Source organism: Cygnus atratus, chromosome 3, assembly GCF_013377495.2.
Source record: "Cygnus atratus isolate AKBS03 ecotype Queensland, Australia chromosome 3, CAtr_DNAZoo_HiC_assembly, whole genome shotgun sequence".
Classification (NCBI taxonomy): domain Eukaryota; kingdom Metazoa; phylum Chordata; class Aves; order Anseriformes; family Anatidae; genus Cygnus; species Cygnus atratus.
In genome coordinates, this window is record NC_066364.1 from 10,651,389 (window position 1) to 10,674,572 (window position 23,184).

At 38.3% G+C, this 23,184-nt stretch overlaps 2 protein-coding genes across 2 annotated transcripts in view; both read left to right on the forward strand.

Moving 5' to 3' along the window:
• The window catches only part of WDR35 (WD repeat domain 35), a 41,565-nt gene extending 24,361 nt beyond the window's left edge, over window positions 1–17,204 (forward strand). Inside the window, exons 15-27 of the mRNA XM_035560145.2 lie at window positions 479–588; window positions 2,113–2,323; window positions 2,918–2,998; window positions 3,127–3,263; window positions 6,334–6,537; window positions 8,177–8,323; window positions 9,379–9,511; window positions 10,485–10,595; window positions 11,745–11,909; window positions 12,910–13,050; window positions 13,918–14,074; window positions 14,776–15,016; window positions 16,060–17,204. Of these exons, the coding sequence (XP_035416038.1) occupies window positions 479–588; window positions 2,113–2,323; window positions 2,918–2,998; window positions 3,127–3,263; window positions 6,334–6,537; window positions 8,177–8,323; window positions 9,379–9,511; window positions 10,485–10,595; window positions 11,745–11,909; window positions 12,910–13,050; window positions 13,918–14,074; window positions 14,776–15,016; window positions 16,060–16,207 (1,986 nt within the window). The 3' untranslated portion in view covers window positions 16,208–17,204. The remainder of the gene's footprint in view (window positions 1–478; window positions 589–2,112; window positions 2,324–2,917; window positions 2,999–3,126; window positions 3,264–6,333; window positions 6,538–8,176; window positions 8,324–9,378; window positions 9,512–10,484; window positions 10,596–11,744; window positions 11,910–12,909; window positions 13,051–13,917; window positions 14,075–14,775; window positions 15,017–16,059) is intronic.
• A 204-nt stretch (window positions 17,205–17,408) lies between these two features.
• Window positions 17,409–19,891, forward strand: TTC32 (tetratricopeptide repeat domain 32). The gene is made up of 3 exons (XM_035560214.2): window positions 17,409–17,664; window positions 17,758–17,918; window positions 18,882–19,891. The coding sequence occupies exons 1-3, from the start codon at window positions 17,537–17,539 to the stop codon at window positions 19,007–19,009; spliced, it is 417 nt and encodes a 138-aa protein (XP_035416107.1). The 5' UTR covers window positions 17,409–17,536; the 3' UTR covers window positions 19,010–19,891.
• Window positions 19,892–23,184: the final 3,293 nt, after the last annotated feature.

Consider the following 23,184-nt stretch of genomic DNA (forward strand, 5'->3'; position numbering starts at 1 on the left):
TTGGAAAGAAAACAAATGAAGAAAGTATAAGGGTCGGTAGTTGACTGTAGGATTCTGTTTGTGCTTGAAGAGTAAGAGTGAGAAAGAGAAATGAAGAGGGTAGTTAATCAGTGACTTTGGTTAAAAAAGAAGGGAATGAGAGGAAATACATATGAGACCAGATCTGGATAAACATGTTAAAGTCGAATGAATATTACAGTGGTCAAGATTTTCTGACATTCCTGGCCAAATCTGCTTTTCAGTTTATAGAGTGTGTATATGTGTGTGTGTGTGTGTGTGGAAAAAGTCAAATGTGAAAGGCAATTTACATGAGGATCTTAGGAGATCGTCTTGGGTGCAAGAAAAAAAGAAAAGGAATGAAGTTTGGACTACCTTAAAGTAGTCCTAGACTAAACCCTCTAGTCTAGGACAGCATATAAAGAAAATCTTGTTAAGCTATGTATTTGTAGAAAAATAAGCAAGCATTGCTTTTCTCTAGGGCAGAGAATCTGGCACTATTCAGAGGTACAGTCTTCCTAATGTTGGCATAGTTCAGAAGTATACCCTGAACTGCCGGCCATATCAGCTGTCTTTGAACTGCAACTCCAGGTAAGTCACAGGTCTGCTTCCAACACAGCGAACAGATTTTGGTGAAAATACTAGTAATTAGGCAACAGCTTTTCTTCAGTATAAATTACTTATTTTGTTAGGCATTAATGGTTGCTTAACAACTTACTAGTAATCAGTCTGGCCAGTCATCAGATTGCTGTGAGAGACTGAGTAACTAGAGCTTCCTTGTGTATTAAACTCTTTAAGGTGTATGTGGGAGGTTTAAGGAAACATATACAGGAAAATATTTTTGTATTATTAGGTAAACCAAACATAAGCCATAAGCCTCCTGTGATCATGAATTGATAAAGATTTTGTATTTCTAAGGCTTTTTTTCTGTTTCTGTGTTTGTTCATCCCGTGTTAATTTTACCACTGTTACAAGCTGTAGCTGGTGGTAAAGCTCCTAACAAGACTAGTTCTCTTAAGCTTCAGCTGTGCCAATACTGAAGCTGCTTTCTACTTGGTAGACAACCACTAAGATTTAAGTGTTTTTTTTTTTTTTTGATGAGAGTGCGGAGAGTCTTGGCAGAAAAGGCAAAAATAAACTGAAGGGCACTCATAAGACAATTTTAATCACTTCAGAAAAATTTTATAATTTCAAGCAAAACTTGTAATGAGCATGTAGGTTGCTCACATGTTCAGGTATAGACCAAAAACAGATTACTTGAAAGGCAACATGATCTAGTCATAGCTGCATTAGTCTTGTTTTGAACCCAAACTGTTACCTTCCTCAGTGATTTTGTGTTAGTAGAAAAGGTTCAGATCCACAAGTGTTTTGAAGCTAATTGTCTGACTTGCTTTTGAGATTTTAATAAGGATTTAGGGTGTCTAAATACCTTTCAATATTTAAAAATGCTTTTAAAATGGCCTTGTAGTAAATTACTAACAGTAAATCCAGGTTACTGTGATTCCCTGACAACCTATGTAATTAGAAATTTTCAAATGTAACCCATTAAAATATGTGGAAAATTCAATTTCTAAATGCCTTAAAAGATTAATTGGATTATACTTCATATTGTCTAGAAAAGATATCAAGAACACCCTTTGTAGAAATATCAGAAATCCTGTTTTAGAGATGAACACACTGGATCACACACTGTATTTTAATTTAAGAATCTGCCTCCTAGTAAATAATGAAAAGCACATATGTTCAATTTTTAATTTTAGGCTCTGTGAAGAAAACAGTTTGAGGTGCTGAACCTGTAGTTTACTCAACTTTTTATCTGAAGTACTAAACATCTTCAAAATGATGGATAAAAACCAGGCACTTTTCAGAACCTTCCAGGGCCAGATCCTTAGAGCAGATGAAAACCTTGGTTTTGAGAATATCTTTCTTCTGTGTCTCTGTTCTCTCTCTGCTGTATGATAAATGAAAGCCACATGCATCTGAATGCATCAAATTAGATTAGAGGGGAAACTTGGTTCAAGTGTGCCAGCTCAGGAAATTATTTCAGATTTATAGCTTTGAATAGTATTATTTAGCAGTCCTATTTTTTTTTCTTTCCTTCCCCTGCTCCCCAAGTCGCGTTGCTATCATCGACCTTTCAGGTGTTTTGACTTTCTTTGACTTGGATGCACGGGTAATAGACAGTACAGGACAGCAAGTGATAGGTGAACAGCTGAAACTGGAACGCAAAGATGTCTGGGATATGAAATGGGCCAAAGATAATCCAGATTTGTTTGCAATGATGGAGAAAACAAGAATGTATGTCTTCAGAAACTTGGATCCAGAGGTAAATATGAACTATTCATTTTATAAATTCACTTATAAGTTAATGGCTCTATTTTGAATAGTGTTGTTCTTGTGTTTACAGTTTAATTAGGTAAGTGTTTAGGTATATAGACTTCATATAAATAAATAACTGGAAATCTCAAAATCTAGTCAACTCTAATGTGAGGGTGTTGTTTGATGAAACAACTATAAAAAATGAACTATCACACCTACAAAAAGTAAAAAAAAAAAAGCTGTAATTTTTCTTGCATGTATGACATTTTCAGGAGCATAATATATATATGCTTTTGAAAAATAAAGAACTGACCTTTTTTTTAGAAAAGTTACTTGCAGATCACTGTTCTGTTGAATCCATATATTGGCAGGTTTTCCTTTATCTTTTTTCTCATAATCTAGTTATAGAAAACAAGGATTTTTAATTATGTTGGTTTATATGGAATTACCATTTATGCCAAGGATTTTAGTACTTATGTTCTGTTAGAAATGCTCTTAAATCCTAGTTTGGACAAGAAGGAAATCTTCTTACATATACCTAAGAGGTTTGTTTAGAATTTATTTAGAATACAGGTTTATTCCCTTTTAACTTTACTTTAAGGAACCTATACAAACTTCTGGATATATTTGCAACTTTGAAGATTTAGAAATCAAATCTGTTCTTCTCGATGAAATACTAAAGGTAAGTATAATGAATTTTATTTTGTAGGAATAGTTGGTATCTGTCTTAATGATTTGAACAGTAGGTATTGACAGGTGAAAATAAATGTAACATAAAATAAAATTGTGTTTCTTTATTAATTGTGTTAGAATCCTGAACGTCCTAACAAAGATTACATCATCAATTTTGAGATTCGCTCATTACGAGACAGTCGAGCACTGATTGAAGAAGTTGGGATTGAGGAATCTTCCCAATTCATAGAAGATAATCCACATCCCAGGCTTTGGTAAAAACCTCTTAATAATCCACCTTTCTTTGTTTAAATTTATTTTCTTTTGTATTTTTTTCCTATTCAGACAGAACTAGCTATTCAAGTAAAAAAAAACAAAAAAAAACTTCAGAGTAAGAATAGCCAACCAGTATACACTTTAATGAGAATCATTATTTTTTAAATAACAGTGCTCAGCTGCAATCTGAAGGGCTGTTATTCTAAATGAGAATGTCTTCATGTTGAGGCTGAATCACCTAGAAAGAGTATTATAGTGTTTATGTAAGGCCTAAAGAGAATCTTGCAGTCCCCTGCTAGCCTGGTTCCCTACATCTTTTGGAACTGGTGTGTTTGGACAGTTTCAGGCTATGTGGTGTGTTTTTCCAGAATGCAGGGAAAGTGACTTTTTCTTCCTAGTCATGTATAATTAATTAACCATGCACCATTTTGGACAGGTCATGAAGGAGAGAAGTGAGAAGAGGAGGGTACATCAATCATGATTTGATACAGGCTTTAGGAAGGAAATAATCTGAGGAAAGGAGCTGTTGGACTCAACAATTAAACTAAAATTCTGCACAGCAAATTTGAAAGAGTAAATGTGAAAAACAGTGCTGGAAATCCACTTAATGTCCCATATTGTAGGTGCTAGAAGAATAAATGCCACGATATCTAATTAAAAGAAAAGTCAATAATTTAAAGAAAAACAGTAACAGAAACTAAAACTCTCTGATAAGTTACTTGTGGCATTATGCCAGTTCTCTTTAACTCTGTGGAGATTGTTTCTGTATCTGTACCTTGCTGTAGTAATTTTGGCTCTGCTTTGAAGTTAACTATTGTATTTAAATCCTGGACATTTGGCTTGCATTGGGGGAGTTTGAGAGTTCGATTAATTCTAACAGTTCGGAGGGGAATTTAGCTAGTGTTTGAGTAATTCTAAGACCACTTGCATTAAGGGTCTGTCCCCAAAAGCATTCCTTAACTATTTAGTTGTGCTTTTGTATTCAGGACTTAGTTTCTGAAAAACAGGATTTGATAGCTACTTATTGAAAGCTTCTGTAATGCTAATATAATTCTATTAGCTTGAGGATGATGGTAAAATGTTATTTTTGTAAGTTCTCATTTTTACTAATATTTTGAACTAGCTGAAAAGTTGTGGAATTTTGAAGCTGTTCATACTTTATGCTAGTACCATCTGGTTATTTAATATAAAACAGCTGTTAGTTTTTGAAACAGTCTGTGTCTCAGTAAAAGTTTTCTGTAGTAAAATCAGAAAATGTACATCAAATGCAGTTCACCTTGCTCCAAAATTGCTTGATCTTCAATATGCAAGGAAACATAGGATGTCATATATGTGTACAGAACAGATCACAGAATCATAGAATGGTTGGAAAGGACCTTAAAGATCATCTCATTGCAAACCCCCTGCCCTGGGCGGGGACACCTCCCACCAGACCAGGTTGCTCAAAGCCCCATCCAGCCTGGCCTTGAACACTTCCAGGGATGGGGCGTCCACAGCTTCTCTGGGCAGCCTGTGCCAGTGCCTCACTGCCCTCACAGTAGAGAATTTCTTCCTTATATCTAATCTAAACCTACCTTCTTTTAGTTTAAAGCTATTACCCCTTGTCCTATCACTCCACCCCGACAAGGAGTCCCTCCCCAGCCTCCCTGCAGCCCCCTTTAGGCACTGGAAGGCTGCTGTAAGGTGTCCCTGAAGCCTTCTCTTCTCCAGGCTGAACAACCCCAACTCCCTCAGCCTTTCTTCATAGGAGAGGTGCTTCAGCCCCTTGATCATCCTCATGGCCTCCTCTGGACTCACTCTAATACTTCCACGTCCTTCTTGTGCTGGGGCCCCCAGAGCTGAACTCACTGCTCTAGGCGGGGTCTCACAAGGGCAGAGCAGAGGGGAAGAATCACCTCCCTTGCCCTGCTGGCTATACTGCTTTTGATGCAAACCAGGATATGGTTGGTTTTGTGGGCTGCAAGCTTACGTTGCTGGCTCACGTTGAGCTTCTCATCAACCAACATCCCCAGGTCCTTCTCCTCAGGGCTGCTCTCAATCCATTCTTTGACCAGCCTGTGTTTGTGCTTGGGATTGCCCCAGCCCAGATACAGGACCTTGCACTTGGCCTTGCTGAAATCTCGTTCTAGAAACGCTGGCTATACAGCAGATATATTCCACATGAAAACAGGACGGTTCCCTTATTGCTGCAGCTCAATAAAAAGGCTGAATTGTGTTGCACATTGATTAAATTTCTGTATATTTTTTTCCTCTTGGTTTCACTGGTGTAAGTGGTGAACACTTGAGTTGAAGTGATATTAACCTTCTCAAATTGATGCAAAAATACTTAGTTAATACCGCCAAAGCATGGCTTACATCACTGAGTACAGCAATAATATTATTGGATTTATCAGTTTCCTGCTGCATTAACTTCATTTTAAGATGTCAAGCAGATAGTCTAAATATACCTAGTCTTATTTTTGCAGAAAATTCTAGAAACTTGCAAACCACCTGATGGGTATAGGTTAGTCTGAAGGTAGAAATTTTCTATTTGCAGAACTCAACCAATTAGGCAGTACTAGTACATTTCCTGAACTGTTCTGCTCTCCCAAACTGCTGTGCTAACTGGACAAAGAACATCCAGATGGATTAGAAATATAATTTATTCTTCACGGCCAATTTAGTTGGAGCCCGTATACTGAAGTTGCCATCAAGGTTTAAAGTTATGATATGCATAGGCAGAAAAATTTAAATGGTGCTGCATTGAGGCTATCCACACATTTCACACAGACAAATTGTAACACTCAAATACTGTCCTTTCTTACCAATCCGGTGTCATTCTGTTTGCTGAACAAAAGAATATTAGCAATTTGAATATCTTTCCTTGAACCAGTACGGGGTAAGTACTGATCGCATGTTAGATCACAGAATGTACTGGGGACAATTAAATTAAGGTTAGTTAGCAATACAGTTGAATATTGCTGTAGCACTAACTTGAATGTCTTCTTTAAATAATGACTGGTTAATTGGATTGTTATTTAACTTATTTTATAGTTGCTTTTGTATGTATTATGTTTGTTTTTCACACAGGCGTCTTCTGGCTGAAGCTGCTCTTCAGAAGCTAGATCTGCAGACCGCAGAACAAGCTTTTGTGCGCTGCAAAGATTATCAAGGTATTAAATTTGTAAAGCGTCTAGGAAACCTGCAGAGCGAGTCAATGAAGCAAGCAGAAGTGGCAGCCTATTTTAGCAGATTTGAAGAAGCTGAAAGAATGTATTTGAATATGGACAGAAGGTAATTGCATGTAGTCATCTCAGCAGCACATAAAATAAAAATGTCTGGGGAAAAAAAAATGTGTGTACTAATAAGGAATGGCTGATTTAGCACTGAGGATTCTTCACCAGTTTCTGGAAACACAGAACAAGATCAGACAGAGAGAACTTTGTTATATCCGTAGGTAAGCAATTCTGTATGTGAATCAGCACATCACAAACTGCAAAACCTCAGCTGCTCTAGGTAGTGCTGTGTTTCATAGATATTTCTAGCAAATATTTTGTAGGTATTTCATCTGGGAATCCAAAAATACAAACAAACTAATGTTTAAGTACTGTTTGCTCTTAGCTAGTTGCCAAGTACGCGTTCTTTCCAATTACATATACAAACAATGCAGTTTTTAATTAACTGTAATCTCTGGAGAAACAGAAAGGACTGAGGATGAAATTGTGGACTAGTGGAGGTTTTTGCTCATGAATGAAAACAAAGCAAAATGACAGTAATACTGAAAATTATAAGTTAGCTAGCTAGCTAGAGCACTGTATATTTCTCATTGTCCTTTTTCAGTAATAAGCAGCAATTGCTGGATGCAGCATGTAGGAGGTGGTCAAACATGAAAAGAAGCATGAATCATTTCTGCATATGTGAAATGTTTAGGCTTTGGTTAATGTGGTCATGCAAAAAAGTAGGGAATGTTAGAGAAAAAATAATAATTCTTCTTTCATGCTGTAAAAATGAGGAATGTCCCCCTTCCCCAATTCGGAGTGGAGGGGGAAGAAGGCAGGAGCTGGGGGAAGATTCATATTAGAGCCTGGTAATGGGAAAAATTTGCACATAATTAGTCCTTGGAAGTATGCTGTTTTGAAGAGGTGGAATGTCTCACAAGCACTTGAGTTGCACAGAAACACAGATTTATTTTTTTTTAGATATGACACATTCCTCGCCAAATAGCTGAAGAGAAGTTTGGCCATTATAGGATTGTAGAATGCAAAGACTGATTTCTTTTTTTACTAGTTTCTTCAGCATTAGAACATCATATTCTCCAGGAAAAAAAAATAATTCTGTATTGACCTTGTATGTCTTCTCACCACTAGAAAAATCTTGCTAAGGACCTACCATAAATAAGGCTGAAATATACTTTGCAAGTACAATTTTAAGTTTTTTAGATAGATGTTTTTATTTGGCTGACTGCACTGACTTGCTATTGCATTCCTCAGCTCACTTTAAGTTTAGAATATTTTAAAATGAGCTATATATATTTCTCCCACTTATTTCCTATCCACCTGTGGAGTTGCAGCATTTGCACACACAAAATTCCAATGTTACGTGGTAGGAAATGGGTAAATAATAAAAAGGAAGGATTACTCCCAAGTCTTTCTCCTTCACCCAGAGTCATCTTGAATTTGAAAGAGAAGTCTCTGAAATGAATTTTATTACGTATCATCTTTATCCTTCATTATTCATATTCCTTGCCTCTTGGCCTTTCCCCTTACTGATAAGTATTTACTTATACAGAATATTGTTTAAGTTGTACAAGGTATCACTGTGATACCTGTTTGTACCTTATGAATGTGAAAATGTTTTTGGATACCTATCTCAAGACTTTTGTTAGATATTTTATTGTCTTTGGCTTTCCCCTGCTATCTTCCGTTTATATTAGAGATCTTGCCATTGGACTACGGATAAAACTAGGAGACTGGTTTCGAGTACTGCAGCTGTTGAAAACTGGCTCAGGTGATTCAGATGATGCCCTTCTTGAACAAGCACACAATGCTATCGGAGATTATTTTGCAGACCGTCAGAAATGGTATGTTCTGTAAAGGAAGCAGTAAGAAGGAAAGTTTGAAGGAATCGATAACACTGGTTACGAGACTTGTTATGCGGAGGCATAGATGTCGGGAAAGACAGGGTAATACATAAAATAATTTTAGAGTTATGAGATTTAGCACAAACATTTATGGTTCCATCATGGCCTGTACCTTTGAACAAGAGTTTTTGATCAACTATCTAAAGAATGAAGGAAATAAATAAATCAATCTGCGTTGTCAGAAATCTGGTTCCTTCAGAGCAGGGGAGGAGAGAAATACCTATACAAACAGTTATACTCTCTATATCTAGGCTAGTATTAAAAAAAAGAAAATCATTTAAAACAGAAAAAGAGTAGAAGAAAGGTATTTAAATATCAGTGAGTTTCAAAACCAACCATAGATTTTCTAGAATGCTAAAACTACATACTAGACTTACTCAACTAGAAGTGGTGTCTTAGTGGTTAATGACCTGCAATGAAATTTTCTTTCATACACTTTTCTTGTTGCTTTTTAAGCCCATGTAAATTTCTTAGCATCCAGAACATTCTGCCTGATGGTGTTCCACAGCTCCATTACATACCACAATTACCTGAATTGTATTATCCCAAAGACCTTGGGCCCCGAAGTAGGTGGAAACTTTTGAGTAGATTCTGTAAACATATTTTTAGATGCTTTAGGGAACTTAAGAGGATGATCTTGGAGATCTTATTACTTGTGTTTTAGAGTACAGAGGCACTCAACAAAGCTTTCAGTTTTGCTACAAGTTGCTGTTGACTCTCAGCCATGATCTGTGCAGGTGTGGGAATATGGTTTTAAGATTCCTTGACTTATGCTAGTCAGAAAATCAATCTTGCTACTACTTTAGTATAACGATCTCTGAAAAGTAAAACTTTCAGTGCATTTTAGGAAAGCTGTGAAATTCTAGCTACAAAACCTTACCTATTTAAAATGTCACTTTAAATTTACAGATGAAGCTGGCTTACCCAGTTGGAAGTTTTACTTGTGTCTATATGTCCAATAGCACCACACTTAACATTTTTTTTTTCCTTACTAGGTTAAATGCTGTACAGTATTATGTACAAGGACGAAACCAGGAACGTTTAGCTGAGTGTTACTATATGCTGGAGGACTACCAGGGACTAGAGAATCTTGCTAACTCGCTTCCGGAGAATAATAAATTACTCCCTGTAAGCAAGAAGCACCTTTATTTTTCATTGACTTATGCTGAACTATTTATTTAAAGTATCCCATCTTGGTAGGGTTAAGAGAAAAACAAAGGAAGAATGTAGCATATGACCTACTTACTTAAGCATAATGGTGCTACTTTGGTATTGATCCTAAAATAATACTGTTTTCATTCTCCATCATTCTTCCTTTCCCTTATTGGCCAGTTCCCCAGATAGATGTGGTTATTGGTCATGCTCTGTGGTTAAGTTTGGCTAAGTTATAACTCACTGCTTCCCTCCCCACCTGTGGCATTTGTCTCTAAAATAACTGTGCTTCACTAAGAAGTCATTTCTCATGGCTGGATACTTACTTTAGCTTTCATTTTGTCGTCTAATTCACATGCTCTTTTTTCCCCCCAAGTTCTTCCTGGTTTCTATCACTGGTTTAATGTCTTACATAATAGCTCTGGTGGGAATGTTAATGGGCAGTGAAAATTAGAGATCCTCTGCTGAAAGGAGGGAAAGCTGGTGGTATGGCCTGAAATGACCTATTGTCCTAACTAATTTAAGCCTGTGATATGATTGATTACTCCAAAATGCTTGAAAAATGCAAAGCATGCTAACTTGATGTTCGTTTTAGTTGTTTGAACAAAGCAAGATACAGCACTTTTTTTTTAATCTCTGTAATTGCAAAGTTTCATGAGATGGATAGTAAATAATAAGAACACAGTACTTCTGGTATGATTTGATTTGAAAGGAAACTTTTAAGGTAGCATTTCCTTTAAAGTCAGAAGCAGTGTACATTCCAGAAGTTAGTGTGTGAAGATTTGCATTCAGAAGATTGACAACAGTGCATGTTATCTTCAGAGTCCATAAAACAAACAGCCCCTTTCTCCAGCTTTTTGGAATTAAAAATGTAATGGTGTTGTAGTTACTATTCAATGTAGTAAAAATTTGAAAGTGAATTTAATGTGGTGCTGATGCTTTTTTTCAGGATATAGCTTATATGTTTGTAAGAGTGGGAATGTGTGAACAAGCTGTTTCAGCCTTTCTGAAATGTAATCGACCAAAGGATGCAGTGGATACATGTGTACATCTCAACCAGGTAGGACAAGAGGAGATGATCTGCTTTAGCCATAACAGTTAGCAGTTAAGGCTTTTATTCTGCTACCCAGTTAAATACAATTTCTTGTTAATTGTCTGATTCTTATGTATGAAAACTCATACTTCTGCTCTTAAGCCAGTTATCTGAAATTAGTGCTACATCAGTGAAAGGACAAATCCCTACAAATTTACAGCAGTGCTACTTCTGTGTGTGTGGTAAGCATGCTCAGCATACAGAAATATGTGCCCATGTGGCCTTTGTAGTGCTAGGCTATAGTTAACTTCATGTCAGCAGAAGGCAGCCGTGCCTCTTGATGGAATGAGGGGAAGACCAGAGAGCTTCTGGCTGCATGGTTTCCATATTCCCCCTCCTTCCTTATACAGATGCAAATGTGCTTGTGGCTGCACTGGCCTGTAGCTGGAAAAGAACTACTCTGAGAAACGATCAGCATGTTACAGCTAGCGCTGTTCCCCAGTATGATTCACCTGCACAGACGTTCGCATCAACACAAATAGGAGAGAAAGTGTGAATGGCAATGAGGAGCTTGATGTACAGGCATGACAAGGCTGGTTAATGTTGGCCTTGTGTACAGTTTCCTAGCTGATGGATCTGAAGGGCTATCGGGTATGAGATTCAGTCAGGAGTCTCAGTCCTGCCAAACTTCTGTGGGCAAACACAGTAGCCAAACTGTTGAAGATAAGAAAATTTGTGGACCAAAAATGAGGTGTGTAGAAGGATAGGTGAAGTTTAATTGTTTATGCTGTGAGCTCATGGGCTGATGTCCTCTTTTAGATGTGCTTTTGAGAGTCTGGGTTTCAGAAATACAAGTGTTGAAATCCACACGTCCAACAGAGCAGCAATGAAGTGATTTTGCTTTTACCAAAAGCAAAGCTTTTACCAAAGCAGAAGCAACTGCTTTCTCTGTGGTTTTGGACCAAGGTCCAGCATTTGTTTCACAGGCATGCTGTATCAAATGATTGGCAATGATGTTAGCATTGGTATTCTCTTTTTTACTTCTTGTATAGTAGCCTCATTCTAAATAGTGATGAAATACTGCATGCAAATGTTGCAGATTATTCATGGCAAAGCTTGTTCCGAGAATGTAATTGGAAAATTGAGGCTGATTTCTCTGTTTGCTTTTATTTCTAGTGGAATAAAGCTGTGGAGCTGGCTAAAAATCACAATATGAAAGAGATTGGATCCTTGTTAGCCCGATATGCAAGTCATTTACTGGAAAAGAATAAAATCCTTGATGCTATAGAACTCTATCGTAAAGCCAATTATTTCTTTGAAGCTGCTAATCTCATGTTCAAGGTATTGCAGGTTTTATTTTTATATCAAATAATAAGCTAGTCCAAAACCCCAGTTATTTCCGTGCTGTCTTTATTTTCTTGGTGTTATCTGGGTGTTAACCATGTGCAGGTGGTAAGCATGTGCCATTACACAGGATACTGCCAAGATTAATCCAGTTCTAAGTTCAAGGTATCTCTATCTGAAATAGTTACCCTGGATGTTCTCTTTAGCCAGCAGTGAGGAGACTTTCAGAACACAAACCATCTGATTTATTTTGAGACTGTCTCTTCAGAATGAGGTGAACTGCACCTCAGAAAAGGTCTGTTGTCTAGTTGAAAGAGTATAGTAGACCAGCCTGGGTGCAAAGTCTACACTGTTTTATGCTGTGTGGACTGGTTTTGTCTCCTTTATTTTAAAAAATAATAATGCTGTGAAGTGCAAGTTAAATCTTGGTGTTTTTGCCTTCAAATGGAAACTGCTTATGTGTTTTTAAGGTAAGTACTTTGCCTAGATTTGGTTTGGCTGCAGAGATTTATGTACATATCTGTAAGAGTGATATGCAATTTTTATAGCAAACTTATTTGTGTGTGTGCATGTGTTACTTTCAAGATCCATTCTTTACTGGGAGAACCAGTAGATCTTGTTGAAAGCTACGTATTTCTTACGCATTTCTTAAATTTAACTGTTTAAAAATCTGTTATTTTTTGGTTTATTTTTAGATTGTCAGCAGACTCATATATGGAGATATGGTTACACTGATTTATCTTTACTGAGTAAACATACTGAGTATGTGGCATCATACACTTCTAAGCTAGTTAAATACAGAATGATGTGCATTCTTCACTTAGACATTCATTCAGAGTTCTGTTTGCAGTCCAAATTATTATATTCAAATACAACATCCATCCATTTTGGCATAATTTCCTAGGTTTGTACAAGTGAGTAACTGTCCAAGAGAAGTAAGTGACTTTTATCTGTATCTGTATCTATCTACAATAATTGCTCGGTGTTGTTTTTTCAGATTGCGGATGAAGAAGCAAAGAAAAGAACAAAGCCTTTGCGAGTTAAAAAGCTTTATGTATTATCAGCTTTACTTATAGAGCAAGGCCACGAACAAATGCAAAATAAACAAAGGGGAAAAGTTAAAGGGAAAAGCTCAGAGGTAGTCTTTTTTTTTCCTGAGTTCTGCAAACTTACTGTTATATTCTACTTAGTGAGAATAAATAAAACTGAGGCTTTTCTTTTTAAATAACACCTTTCCTTTCAAGAAAAAAGCTTTCCTTTCTTTAGTTAAAGCTAGTCTTCTATGAAGACATATTGTTTAAAATAATATTTTAAACACTTAAATCATTTATATTATTAGATACTTTTCTGCCTATTGTTTAATGTGTTCTTGTAATGGAAGAATCTTTCTTTCACTGTAACAACAAAAAACATACTAAGAAACACAGATTTTTTTTTCCTGTGAGACTTTCAGTTTACTAACATTTAGGAGTAAGTATCAGTCCCAAAGTGAGATTTTGTGATTAGATTAAGCTAAGTTGGATATAATTTAGGAGAGAAACTGCTCCAGGTATAGGGGAAGCAATTGGATGATTTTTTTTTTTCTGCTTGCACTTACTTTGTATGCATAAATGAAAGAGGTTAAACAAAGTTTTAAGAGATTTGGTGTTGAAATGGAATATTAACCCAAACTATGAACTAGTCTGCAGATGTGCACAGAATATATTTGTACGAATGTATATGATATTTATCTTTGAAAATCTGCACCATATGTGCCTTTTAGGCACTGTGTAAAATGCCTATCAACATAGATTTTAGGTCCATGTATTTATATTTTTAAAATATATTTGTAAATATATTTTTATATTTTATATTTTTTAAAATATATTTTATATTTATATTTTTTCTCTAGCTAACACAAACAGTTGGTATAATCACCAAGTACAGAAAAGTTATTTTCATATATCCCTGTTTCCTCCTGTATCTGTTTCGTATAAAAATTACTTGTGATACTGCTTGTTTTCAGGCTGCTTCAGCTTTGTCTGGTTTGCTAGAAGATGATGTTCTTTCTTCAACTAATCGCTTTGCAGACAATGCTTGGCGAGGAGCTGAGGCTTACCACTTTTTCATACTTGCACAAAGACAGCTTTACAAAGGTTCTGTAGATGCAGCACTTAAAACAGGTAGGATATTGTTTTTAAGCATGTAAAGAAACTGTTCTAATTTTACAGGCTTGCGCAGAACGTAATTTCATTTATAGTTGACATTTTTCTATTGTTGCTAAATCCATTGAATTTAAAACAAAGCCATGTAATGAACTGAATATAGCTGTAGTCAAGATACCTGGAAAGTACATTATTGGTTACGATGGAAATCTAACTTGCGAAATATTACCTGTTAAATTGGACAGCCTTTTTATCTGTTCTGTTAACTGTTTTTTTTTTCTGTCTTTTAAGTTTCTTCTTTAATTCACATCAGACCTCCCTGTAAAGCTTCTTAAAGAATCTGTGGGAGTTAGAGAAGCAAATCACGCCCTCTACTTTCTCCAAGTAAAATGAAGCTCCATTTCAAATACTTATAGCATGTTTAAAAAAAAAAAAAAAAAAAAGAGGTCAGGGAGGCACGTGTCACAGCATCAGTAAAACTCCTTCAGTTGTCATTCAAGTCCCCTTGGTTTTCCTTGTTTTTTTAATTGATTTTTGGAAATGTGTTGAACCATGCGTGCTTCATAGCCATGTCAATGAACAGACTTCGGTTTTTATTGTCCAATGGAATTACTGGCAAGACTGATGCTATATACTCATAGCAACTATTTCTTATAGAAGCTTGCATTTCTCAGAAGGCACATAATGATATCCTTGGATTTTTTTTTTCTATCTCTTAGCTCTTCATTTGCGAGATTATGAAGACATTATCCCTCCAGTTGAAATCTATTCTCTTTTGGCTCTCTGTGCATGTGCAAATAGAGCATTTGATACATGTTCAAAAGCCTTTGTTAAACTAGAATCCTTGGAAACTCTTAGCCCAGACCAGAGGCAACAATACGAAGATCTTGCTTTAGAGATATTCACGAGACATTGTCCTAAGAATAACAAAAAATCTGATCTGGATGATGTTCTTGAGAGGTGGGTTATATTTATAGGATACAATAACAAATCACCTTTTTGTTTGTTTGTTTTGCTGTTTTTTTTTTCTGTGGCCTGTATTTGTGTTTAAGCAGTTTTTGTGTGACCAAGTTAGATGCTTTGCTGCTTGAACCAAATACTGAGCAAGAATGAGGCCAGTGTTAGCCCTTTCACAGAAAGGGTAATACAACATTACTTAATTTGGGAGAATAGAGATTGTCTGTATTCAAGGTACTAGTCAGGTTATAACTTCTTAATTTAAAGTACATGTGAAGCACAAGAGTTTTAGGACCTTCACTTTAGTGGCATGTGATACCTCAGCAATCATGTTACTATGTTTGCATTACTGTTGTGGTGTGATGCAAATGTGAATGAGTGAATGTTTAACTAATACAATGCCTACAGTGTTTTGTGAATTACTTACATCTATACAGTGTGAGAAGATGAATAAGTGAAAGAATCAGAAAATGAAGGGCAGGTGTAACGGGTGGTTGTTTGGAGTGGCTGTACCCAAAATGGAGTCTTTGACATCTTTTTCGGCTAAAAGCACGGAACATATGAGCATGGAAATTGTGAATCAGATTTATTTTTAATGAACAGGATTTTAACTTGTTTGATTTTTACTTCATGGAAACTCACTAATAACTTTTGTTGACCCTTCGGAAGAATAAATGCAGTAGAAGTGCAGGTGCCAATTGAGCCTTACCTTTGTATATCCTTTACTGTTTTTCACTTCGTCTTTGGATCTGCTGGTCCTAATTTGTTGACTATATGGTTCTCTGGGTGTGCATTCTGTTGAGTGAAGATTTACATACTTCTAACTGTGCAATTATTATGATGTAATAACTTCTAATAAGGAATTAGCACACATCTGAATAGAGAAGCAATATTTTACAGACAAACATCACCAGTTTTGTAAGTAGTTGTAAGCACACAATTAGCATATAGTTAAAGGTGTTACACGGTTTGCAGATGTCTACAAAGTAAGTCTTTGTTGCTACTTAAAAACTGTGTTTTTATCCTTTTATTTACTCTTTAAACAGTGGAGATGGGAAACTTCCTATATGTGTTGCAACAGGAGACCCTATCCTGGAGTATCGATTCTGGATGTGCAGTGTGTGTAAGCATTGTATGAAAGCCAAAGAAAGAAGCAATTATAACTTCTGCCCTCTGTGCCACAGTTCAGCATAGCAGAGGAGAGAGGTCTCTATCCTTGTATCTGTTACATCTCAAACATACTGTCTAAACTGTAATTCACATATGATGTTTTCTACTGTATTGTCACAGATAATGCTACTATTACAGAAATGTTTCAAAAAAAAAAAAAGAAAATTTTAATGGTTCCGTTTATGTGAAGAAATATCTGTTAACTTTTCTTTTACAAAGGTTTAAGCCAACAGCATTCTTTTTGAATTGTAAATTGAGCCTAATTTCTAAACCATGCAAACTGAATGTAGGTTTGTTTTAACACATTTTACTTTGAGTGAACTCCACTTTTTTCATTTTTATAATTACATAGGAAATAATTGGCTTTTCCTAAAATTCACAAATCACAACTGTTTTATTAGAGTGACACTACTAGTTTAGTTATATGCCTGTGCTATGTTCTTTTGCCAAGTGTAATTAAATCCACAACTGTAATAAAGGACTTGCGAACATTTAGAAATCAGTGCTTTCAGTCTGCAATTGGGTTCACAAGCTTTCTCTGGTGCTGTGTTTAATCAGTGCAGGAAACCGATGTGAACCTTGAAACTGGAATCTGGTAATGAGCTGTGTTGTACCTGCAGGTAGCTCAAAGGGAGCAGCTGATAACTGTTAAACCTTCATTTTGAAGGAGGATGATAGTTCAGCTCTTGAAATCTGTTCAAGGAACATAGCTTTACTTAGACCTGAGCTGTTCTATTTTATTGCTAGCTTTGAGCCACAGCTTTGGTAGTGCTGTATGGAAATGTTGCAGGCCCTTTCTCCACTTCATGAGCTTTCTCCACGAGTCAGCACTTGGCAGGTTGCAAGCATTAAAATTCACCTCAAGTCACTGTGTTTTTGAGAAAAGGGGGTGAGGACTCACACTTTTCCCCAGGTGTCTTTCAGTATTTCAGTTAACATTATGCTACGTAAGAATAAATCCCATTTTGTATTTAGAATATGCTTTATTAAATATTTTTTTTTCTATCCTGGTATGTGAGGTTCTTTTTCGCTCGACCTGAGGGAAAACGTCTTTGGTTAACATCACACTACGTAAGAATAAACCCTATTTTGTATTTAGAATACGCTTTATTAAATATTTTTATATTCTGATATCTGGGGTTGTCTCCCGCTGGCCCTGAGGGCCTCCTCTACAGCTGACGCGGGCGCGGCTCCTTCCGCCGGCTGCCGGCCGGGCTCCTCCTCCCCTCAGCGCCGCGGGGCCGCCGTCCCCGGCCCTCCCCTTCCCTCTCTCCATTCTTCCTCAGTGCTGCTCGGCTCCCGGCGGGCCCCGGCAGCCCCGGAGGCGACCTCAGGCCCCGCGGCCCCTCGGCCATGCAGCGGGAGGCGGCGGCGGCGCTGCTGGCGGCGGCGCACACGGAGCTGGCGGCGCAGCAGCTGGCGGCGGCCGAGGAGCTGTACGGCCGCTACATCGCCTGCTGCGCCCGGGCTGCGCCTCAGGGGTAATGGGGGTGGGTTTCTTTTTTTTTTGTGGGGGGACACACGACACACGCCATGCGCATCACGGCTTCTCTGCCTCTCTCCCCCCCGAGCAGCGCCAGGCGAGACCTCGCCACCGCCTTCAACAACCGCGGGCACATCAAGTACCTGCGGGTGGAGTTCGCCGCCGCCATGGAGGACTACGCGGCCGCCATCGAGAGCCAGCCCGGCTTCGAGGTGCCCTACTACAACAGGGGCCTGGTGCTCTACCGGCTGGGTACGGCATAACCCGGCCTGGCTGACCCGGGGCAGGGCAGGGCGACACGGCCCCGAGAGCACGGCTCGGCCCTGGCACGGGCTGCGGGAGGGAACAGGGTGCTGACACTGCTGGCTTGTGGCTGGCCAGGTTCTCCGAAAGCTGTTCAGAGTGCATCCCTCCATTTTACAGGCAGCTCCTGGCACCGTCTGGGGACGGGTGTCACACCAGGAGGGGTGCAGAGGCACCTGCTCTCTCCCCAGTCATAGCAGGGTGTGTTAGCTGGAAGTCCCCTCTGTACGCTCACACACAGTTTCTGCATCATCTAAAGTTACACTATTCAGGGAACCATCAGAGAAAGATGCGGTTTTAGTTTAATTTTTTGGAAAACCTGCATTAGTGGTCATTAGCCAGTCAATTCCAAGCATTTCTATTAAACCTAAAACATATCTTGAGTTGGTACAATCATAGCAAGTGCACCCTTCTCAATTTGCAGAGGGCTGTCAGCTGTCATTGGGGGGAATTGATGCCCCTCAATTTTAAATATGCTGTAAGAAAATTTACACCCCTGTCTTTTTTGTTGGAGCCTGGCCATTGCATGGTCAGGATCTAGAAACTTCAGGACCAGAGGGAACTCAGGGAGGATGGAGTCTGGCCTCAGCTGGGAAGCAGTCTGCCAGTGTTCCAGTATTAACGCAGCCTGGCTATTAGTTAGCTGTCCGAGCGTGGGCCTTGTGGCTCTTTCTCTCGGAATAAACTGCCTAAATTAATCCTTGAGCCCAATTTAGGTCGAGAAATAGGCACTTGGGCTTTTTCTCTGAAGACTTTTGACTCCTACTTGGACCTCTGGAACATCCAAATGTAGTGCATCCATTAGGTACAGTTGATGCATTGTGTTAGTGAAAGCATTAAGAGCCCTTCTGTTTTATTTTATGAGTGAGTAGTTAACAGAAAGGTAATTCTTTTTTCTTTTCTTTGGGACAGGATGCTTTGATGAGGCCATAAAAGATTTCAGGAAAGTTTTAGAGTTAAACCCTCAGTTTGAAGATGCTGCACTAAGTCTAAAACAGGCTATTCTTGACAAAGAAGAAAAACAAAAGCGAGGTTATTGAAAATGCAACTAATGGCGTGAAAATGTTTTACTGAACACTGATGTGATTTTTTGTCATTGATGGATGAAACAAGAACACTTACGTCTGTTATACCCTACTGAAGAAACCTCACTCTTGGGTAAATAAGTTAAAAATGTATTATAATTGCAAAATATATATTTTTATATTGTCAGTGTTGAAGAAAGGCCTAATTTTAGATCCATGCGAGGTACTTGTCAATTTGTACAGAAGCAGTTCATAAAAAGCTGTTGGAAGGTCAGTAACAGCTAATGAAATCTGTAGTTCTCTCATTAAAGCTGTGTTTCTGTACTCTTTCACAGATTGATTTAAACGGCCTTTATGGAGGAAAAACAAACTAAAACATTTAAGTACTTAAGACTGGCATTTGTGAAAGACACTGATTTAACAATGATGATCTTAGTGTTTGTCCAGATTTAAATGTAAGTTTGATTTAAGCTAAAAGTGTGCAGTTGTTAATTACAAGGTGTTATCCTTGAAATGCGATGGTAAATTATTTTCTTTTCACTTCAGAGTGTTCCTGCATTAAGAAAAAAAAATCTTTAAAAAGAGACCTTTTTAGGTGACAGCAGCTGTACCTTACATGAGGAATGCGGTACAAGAATTCCATCCTTTTTAAATTCATTGACTCCTAGAGGTAGTTTAAGGAGTACCTAAACAGGTATGAACAGGACGTACCTGTTTTTTGTAATCCCATTGTAAAGGTATTGAACAGTCAGAAATTAATAACTGAATGAATAAAACAATTATGTATTTTTATCTCGATATCTGTAAAGACTTTATTGGTAAAGAATGCAGTTGAGCTGTTCACAACAGGAATTATGGCTTTCTCCTTTTTATTAAAAAGGTCAATGGCACAAAATACACACTGTGAAAGCTGTCTGATTCAACTGGATATGAATATCCCGGTAGATTCATTTTTTACATGGATGAAAGATGGTTGCTGAAATCTAAAAATGATTTATAAGGAACATGGAAATAAGAGTTTTAATAAAAGAAATAGTCTTGGATTGCCCCAGTTAGCATTAGGCGATATATATATATTTTTAACAAATGATGCTGATGACAACTCTGCTGCTTATGGTGGCTTTCTCCATGTATGATCCAGGAGCTTGCATAGTTGATGATGGAAACATTTGGAAAGTAGGTTCTGAGACATTTATGACCAGGTTTTACAAAGATGAATTTTGGATTTCTCCGGGTATACGAAGTACGTGCTCATCTTCCATTGTTATATCTCGATGCTCTGTCTCCAAAATAACATTTAAGGATTTGCATTTTTCACACCACCTCAGTCTCAAAACCAAAACCATGCCAGCTCTTGTTTGATGGTGAGAAGGTAAGCTTGAGGTTTAAGACTAAACCTGTTCTTGATGTACCTGACCACGAAAATGAACTTAAAACACAGCATAGACAGTTGAATATGATCCTTGAAGTTTTTCTCTGAGAGAGGTCACGTGGTTCTGCACAGTACACTGAGGATACAGATAAAAATCAGAAAGTTAACAGCAAATACATATTTTGGAAAACAAATCAAGGATGCTAGTAGTATTACCCCTTATACTTCCTACCTTGTGTTTCTCTGTGAATGTTGCTCAATTACTTCTAATTTATCCACTATTGTCACAGAAATATTTCACTGAACTGGGAGCAATTATGTAGCAGATTCTCCACGGTTTTCCTCATTTCTCTGGTTAAAGGATGAACTGCTGTGGTACATTTTGGCATAACTTGGAATTCTTTCAAGGTAGCTTCAGCCACAAAGATTCTCACACGCATTTTCCCCTTCACAGGCATGCACTTGGCTCTCTGTCTTTCCTTCACATTTAAGGTTAATCAGGGTTTTCATTCCAAAATTATTAAATATCCCTGTGTGGTGGTCTGTTGCTCAGGACAGTTGAAAGGGTATCACAAAACATTATCAATACCAGAAAACTAGATGTGTTTAGCGACTCTCCTTGACCTGCGAAGTTTCTTGTTCATAATCTTTTAAGAATTAAAAGTCTAATCAAGAGCAGTAAATTTTTTTTATATAATGTTCCATATGAAATTGAGAGCTTGTAAAAAAAAGTGTGGGCTGTGTGCTTTGGATGCTTCACAATACAGAGGTACTGCGGCTTTACACCTTCACCAGGCTTTAGGGGCTGGCTCTGCTTGAAAATTGCAAACCTCTGTAGTGTCTGGGTCACTCCTGGCTGCCCACTCCATCACTCTTGCGAAGTGATTGCGATTCACGGCCGTGACGCAGTACCGGTAGGTCCAGCGGGAAGCTGCTGCTTATTTCTATTGACTGGCTCTTCACTCTGGCCAGAGATGTTTCAGACATGAATAATTCACAGCCTCTTGTGCAAGGTTTCCTACCTATAAACCCACTCTCCCAAAGCATCATCTCTTTCCTTTACACAGCCTTCACTGGCAGCCCCTTCATTTAGTTTCTTCCTCATGGTTAAGATTAATTTAGCAACAAGTAACTGTTCTCACCCAGTGATTTGCTATCTGTAAGCTTAAAAAAATGACTTGGTTTCCTTGATGTGTTACAGACTGTTCTTTTCCTTCAGCACCTGGAACAGCCTCTAAGATCTTACTTGCTTGGAGAATGTGGGAAAGAATAGCATCATCATCCTGTGCTTTTTCCTAGTACCCTATTTTTCCTTCTCGTGATACACTGGAGGAGTCAAAATCTCGCCTGTTTTGTAGTGGTGCAAGGCTTTTCCCGTGCTTCTGCAGACAAGTAGGAAAAGATGACCACAGCCCAGGCTAACAGGCCAAAAGCAGGGCACAAAACAATCTGAGAAGTGTTTCAGATACGGTTAGCTTGTGAGGTGCAGCATGGAGAAAAGGAGAGTCGTTCTAAAAGGGAAGTGGTGGCACGTTGAGGGGAAGGGGCTAGGTTGTCAAGGGGCAAGAAATACATTTCATTTTTCACGTGCTTTACCTCTGCGTGGACAGCAGAGGTAAGTCAGCATTAAAAAGCTGAAAAATCTTGGCTGTTACAGTGAGGGCTGCACTATGCACTGTCCCATTTAGTAGGTAACATTGGTAAAAAATCAGTAGTGAAAGGTGTATTATGAGGGAATGAATGCCTTCATGTCAGTCCAGCTCAGCTACACAGCAGTGCTGGCTCCTTTCAGAAAGGCAGAGGTTCAGAAGGAGGCAAAAACGGCATCCAAAACTTAAAGCTACTAATAGAAAAATAACATTTTGTGTTCATGTGTGTGTGTTAGTAGGTTATTGTAGGTCTAAGGCAGAAGATGGATCTGTAGAAAAGGTTCAGCCTCAGCCTGTGGCTTCCATGCAGGATGGAAGGGCTGCTCGCTTTTAAAGAAAAAGTTTGCTGTGGGATCAGGTCAAGGTGGAGGCCCACCTAGGAGCATGTTGTAGTCATTTTGGTTGAACTCTAATATGTTTCTGAAGATTTTCTTGGAGGATCCCTTTTGTCCATGAGCAGGGATTGGATGCAGTCCACGGCATCACTTCCTACGGTCCATGGCCACCAGCTTTTTCATCATTCCTGTCTTTGTGTTGTACATTAAGCACATGAAAAGCACCTGAAGGATATCTTCATATCCCAGTGAGGAAAAGCTGTTCCATCCCTGCCATGGACACCACAACAGTAGATTTCAAGTAAGGTTCCCCTTTTTCCTATGAGAAAAACTGATCAGTGCTTTCCAGGCTTGTGTTGTTGCTCCTGTGTGCGTGTTACTGCACATTTAACATGTTTCGCACCTCCCTAATGCCTTTTCTCCACACTGGTTGAATAACGAAAGCTTGCTCAACCAGAATGGTGTGAAAAAATAGTTTTTGAGGGCTTAGCCCAGGAAATAATTTAAGTCCATAGGCCTGAAAACCAGAAACTAGGAGTTAGATGCTGAAGTTCCATCTTCAGTGCCTGAGGAGAGGGAGTGAGCTCGGGATAACCTAGGCGTAAAACAATGCGCCATGCAATAGCATGACTAAATCCTAGAGTGGGAAAGATGCACTCTGACTGTAAAAGAGTTTGTATGCTAAGAAGAGCAACCAAGCTAGGAGGAGGCAACCAAGCACATGGAATTTCTCTGGCTGATCTGTGAGAATGTGGGAGCCTGAAATGCTTGTGGAAATGGCAGTGCAGGTGTGCCTCACCTCCTCCCTTCGCCTCCCAACCTGCCAGGAGGGAA

Bases quoted from the DNA above. Each gene is read 5' to 3' on its own strand.
- TTC32 (XM_035560214.2), top strand. From the start codon at position 17,537: ATGCAGCGGGAGGCGGCGGCGGCGCTGCTGGCGGCGGCGCACACGGAG. The intron at 17,665-17,757 runs GTAATGGGGGTG...CCCCCCGAGCAG, and splicing joins GCCCGGGCTGCGCCTCAGGG to CGCCAGGCGAGACCTCGCCA. The intron at 17,919-18,881 runs GTACGGCATAAC...TCTTTGGGACAG, and splicing joins CCTGGTGCTCTACCGGCTGG to GATGCTTTGATGAGGCCATA.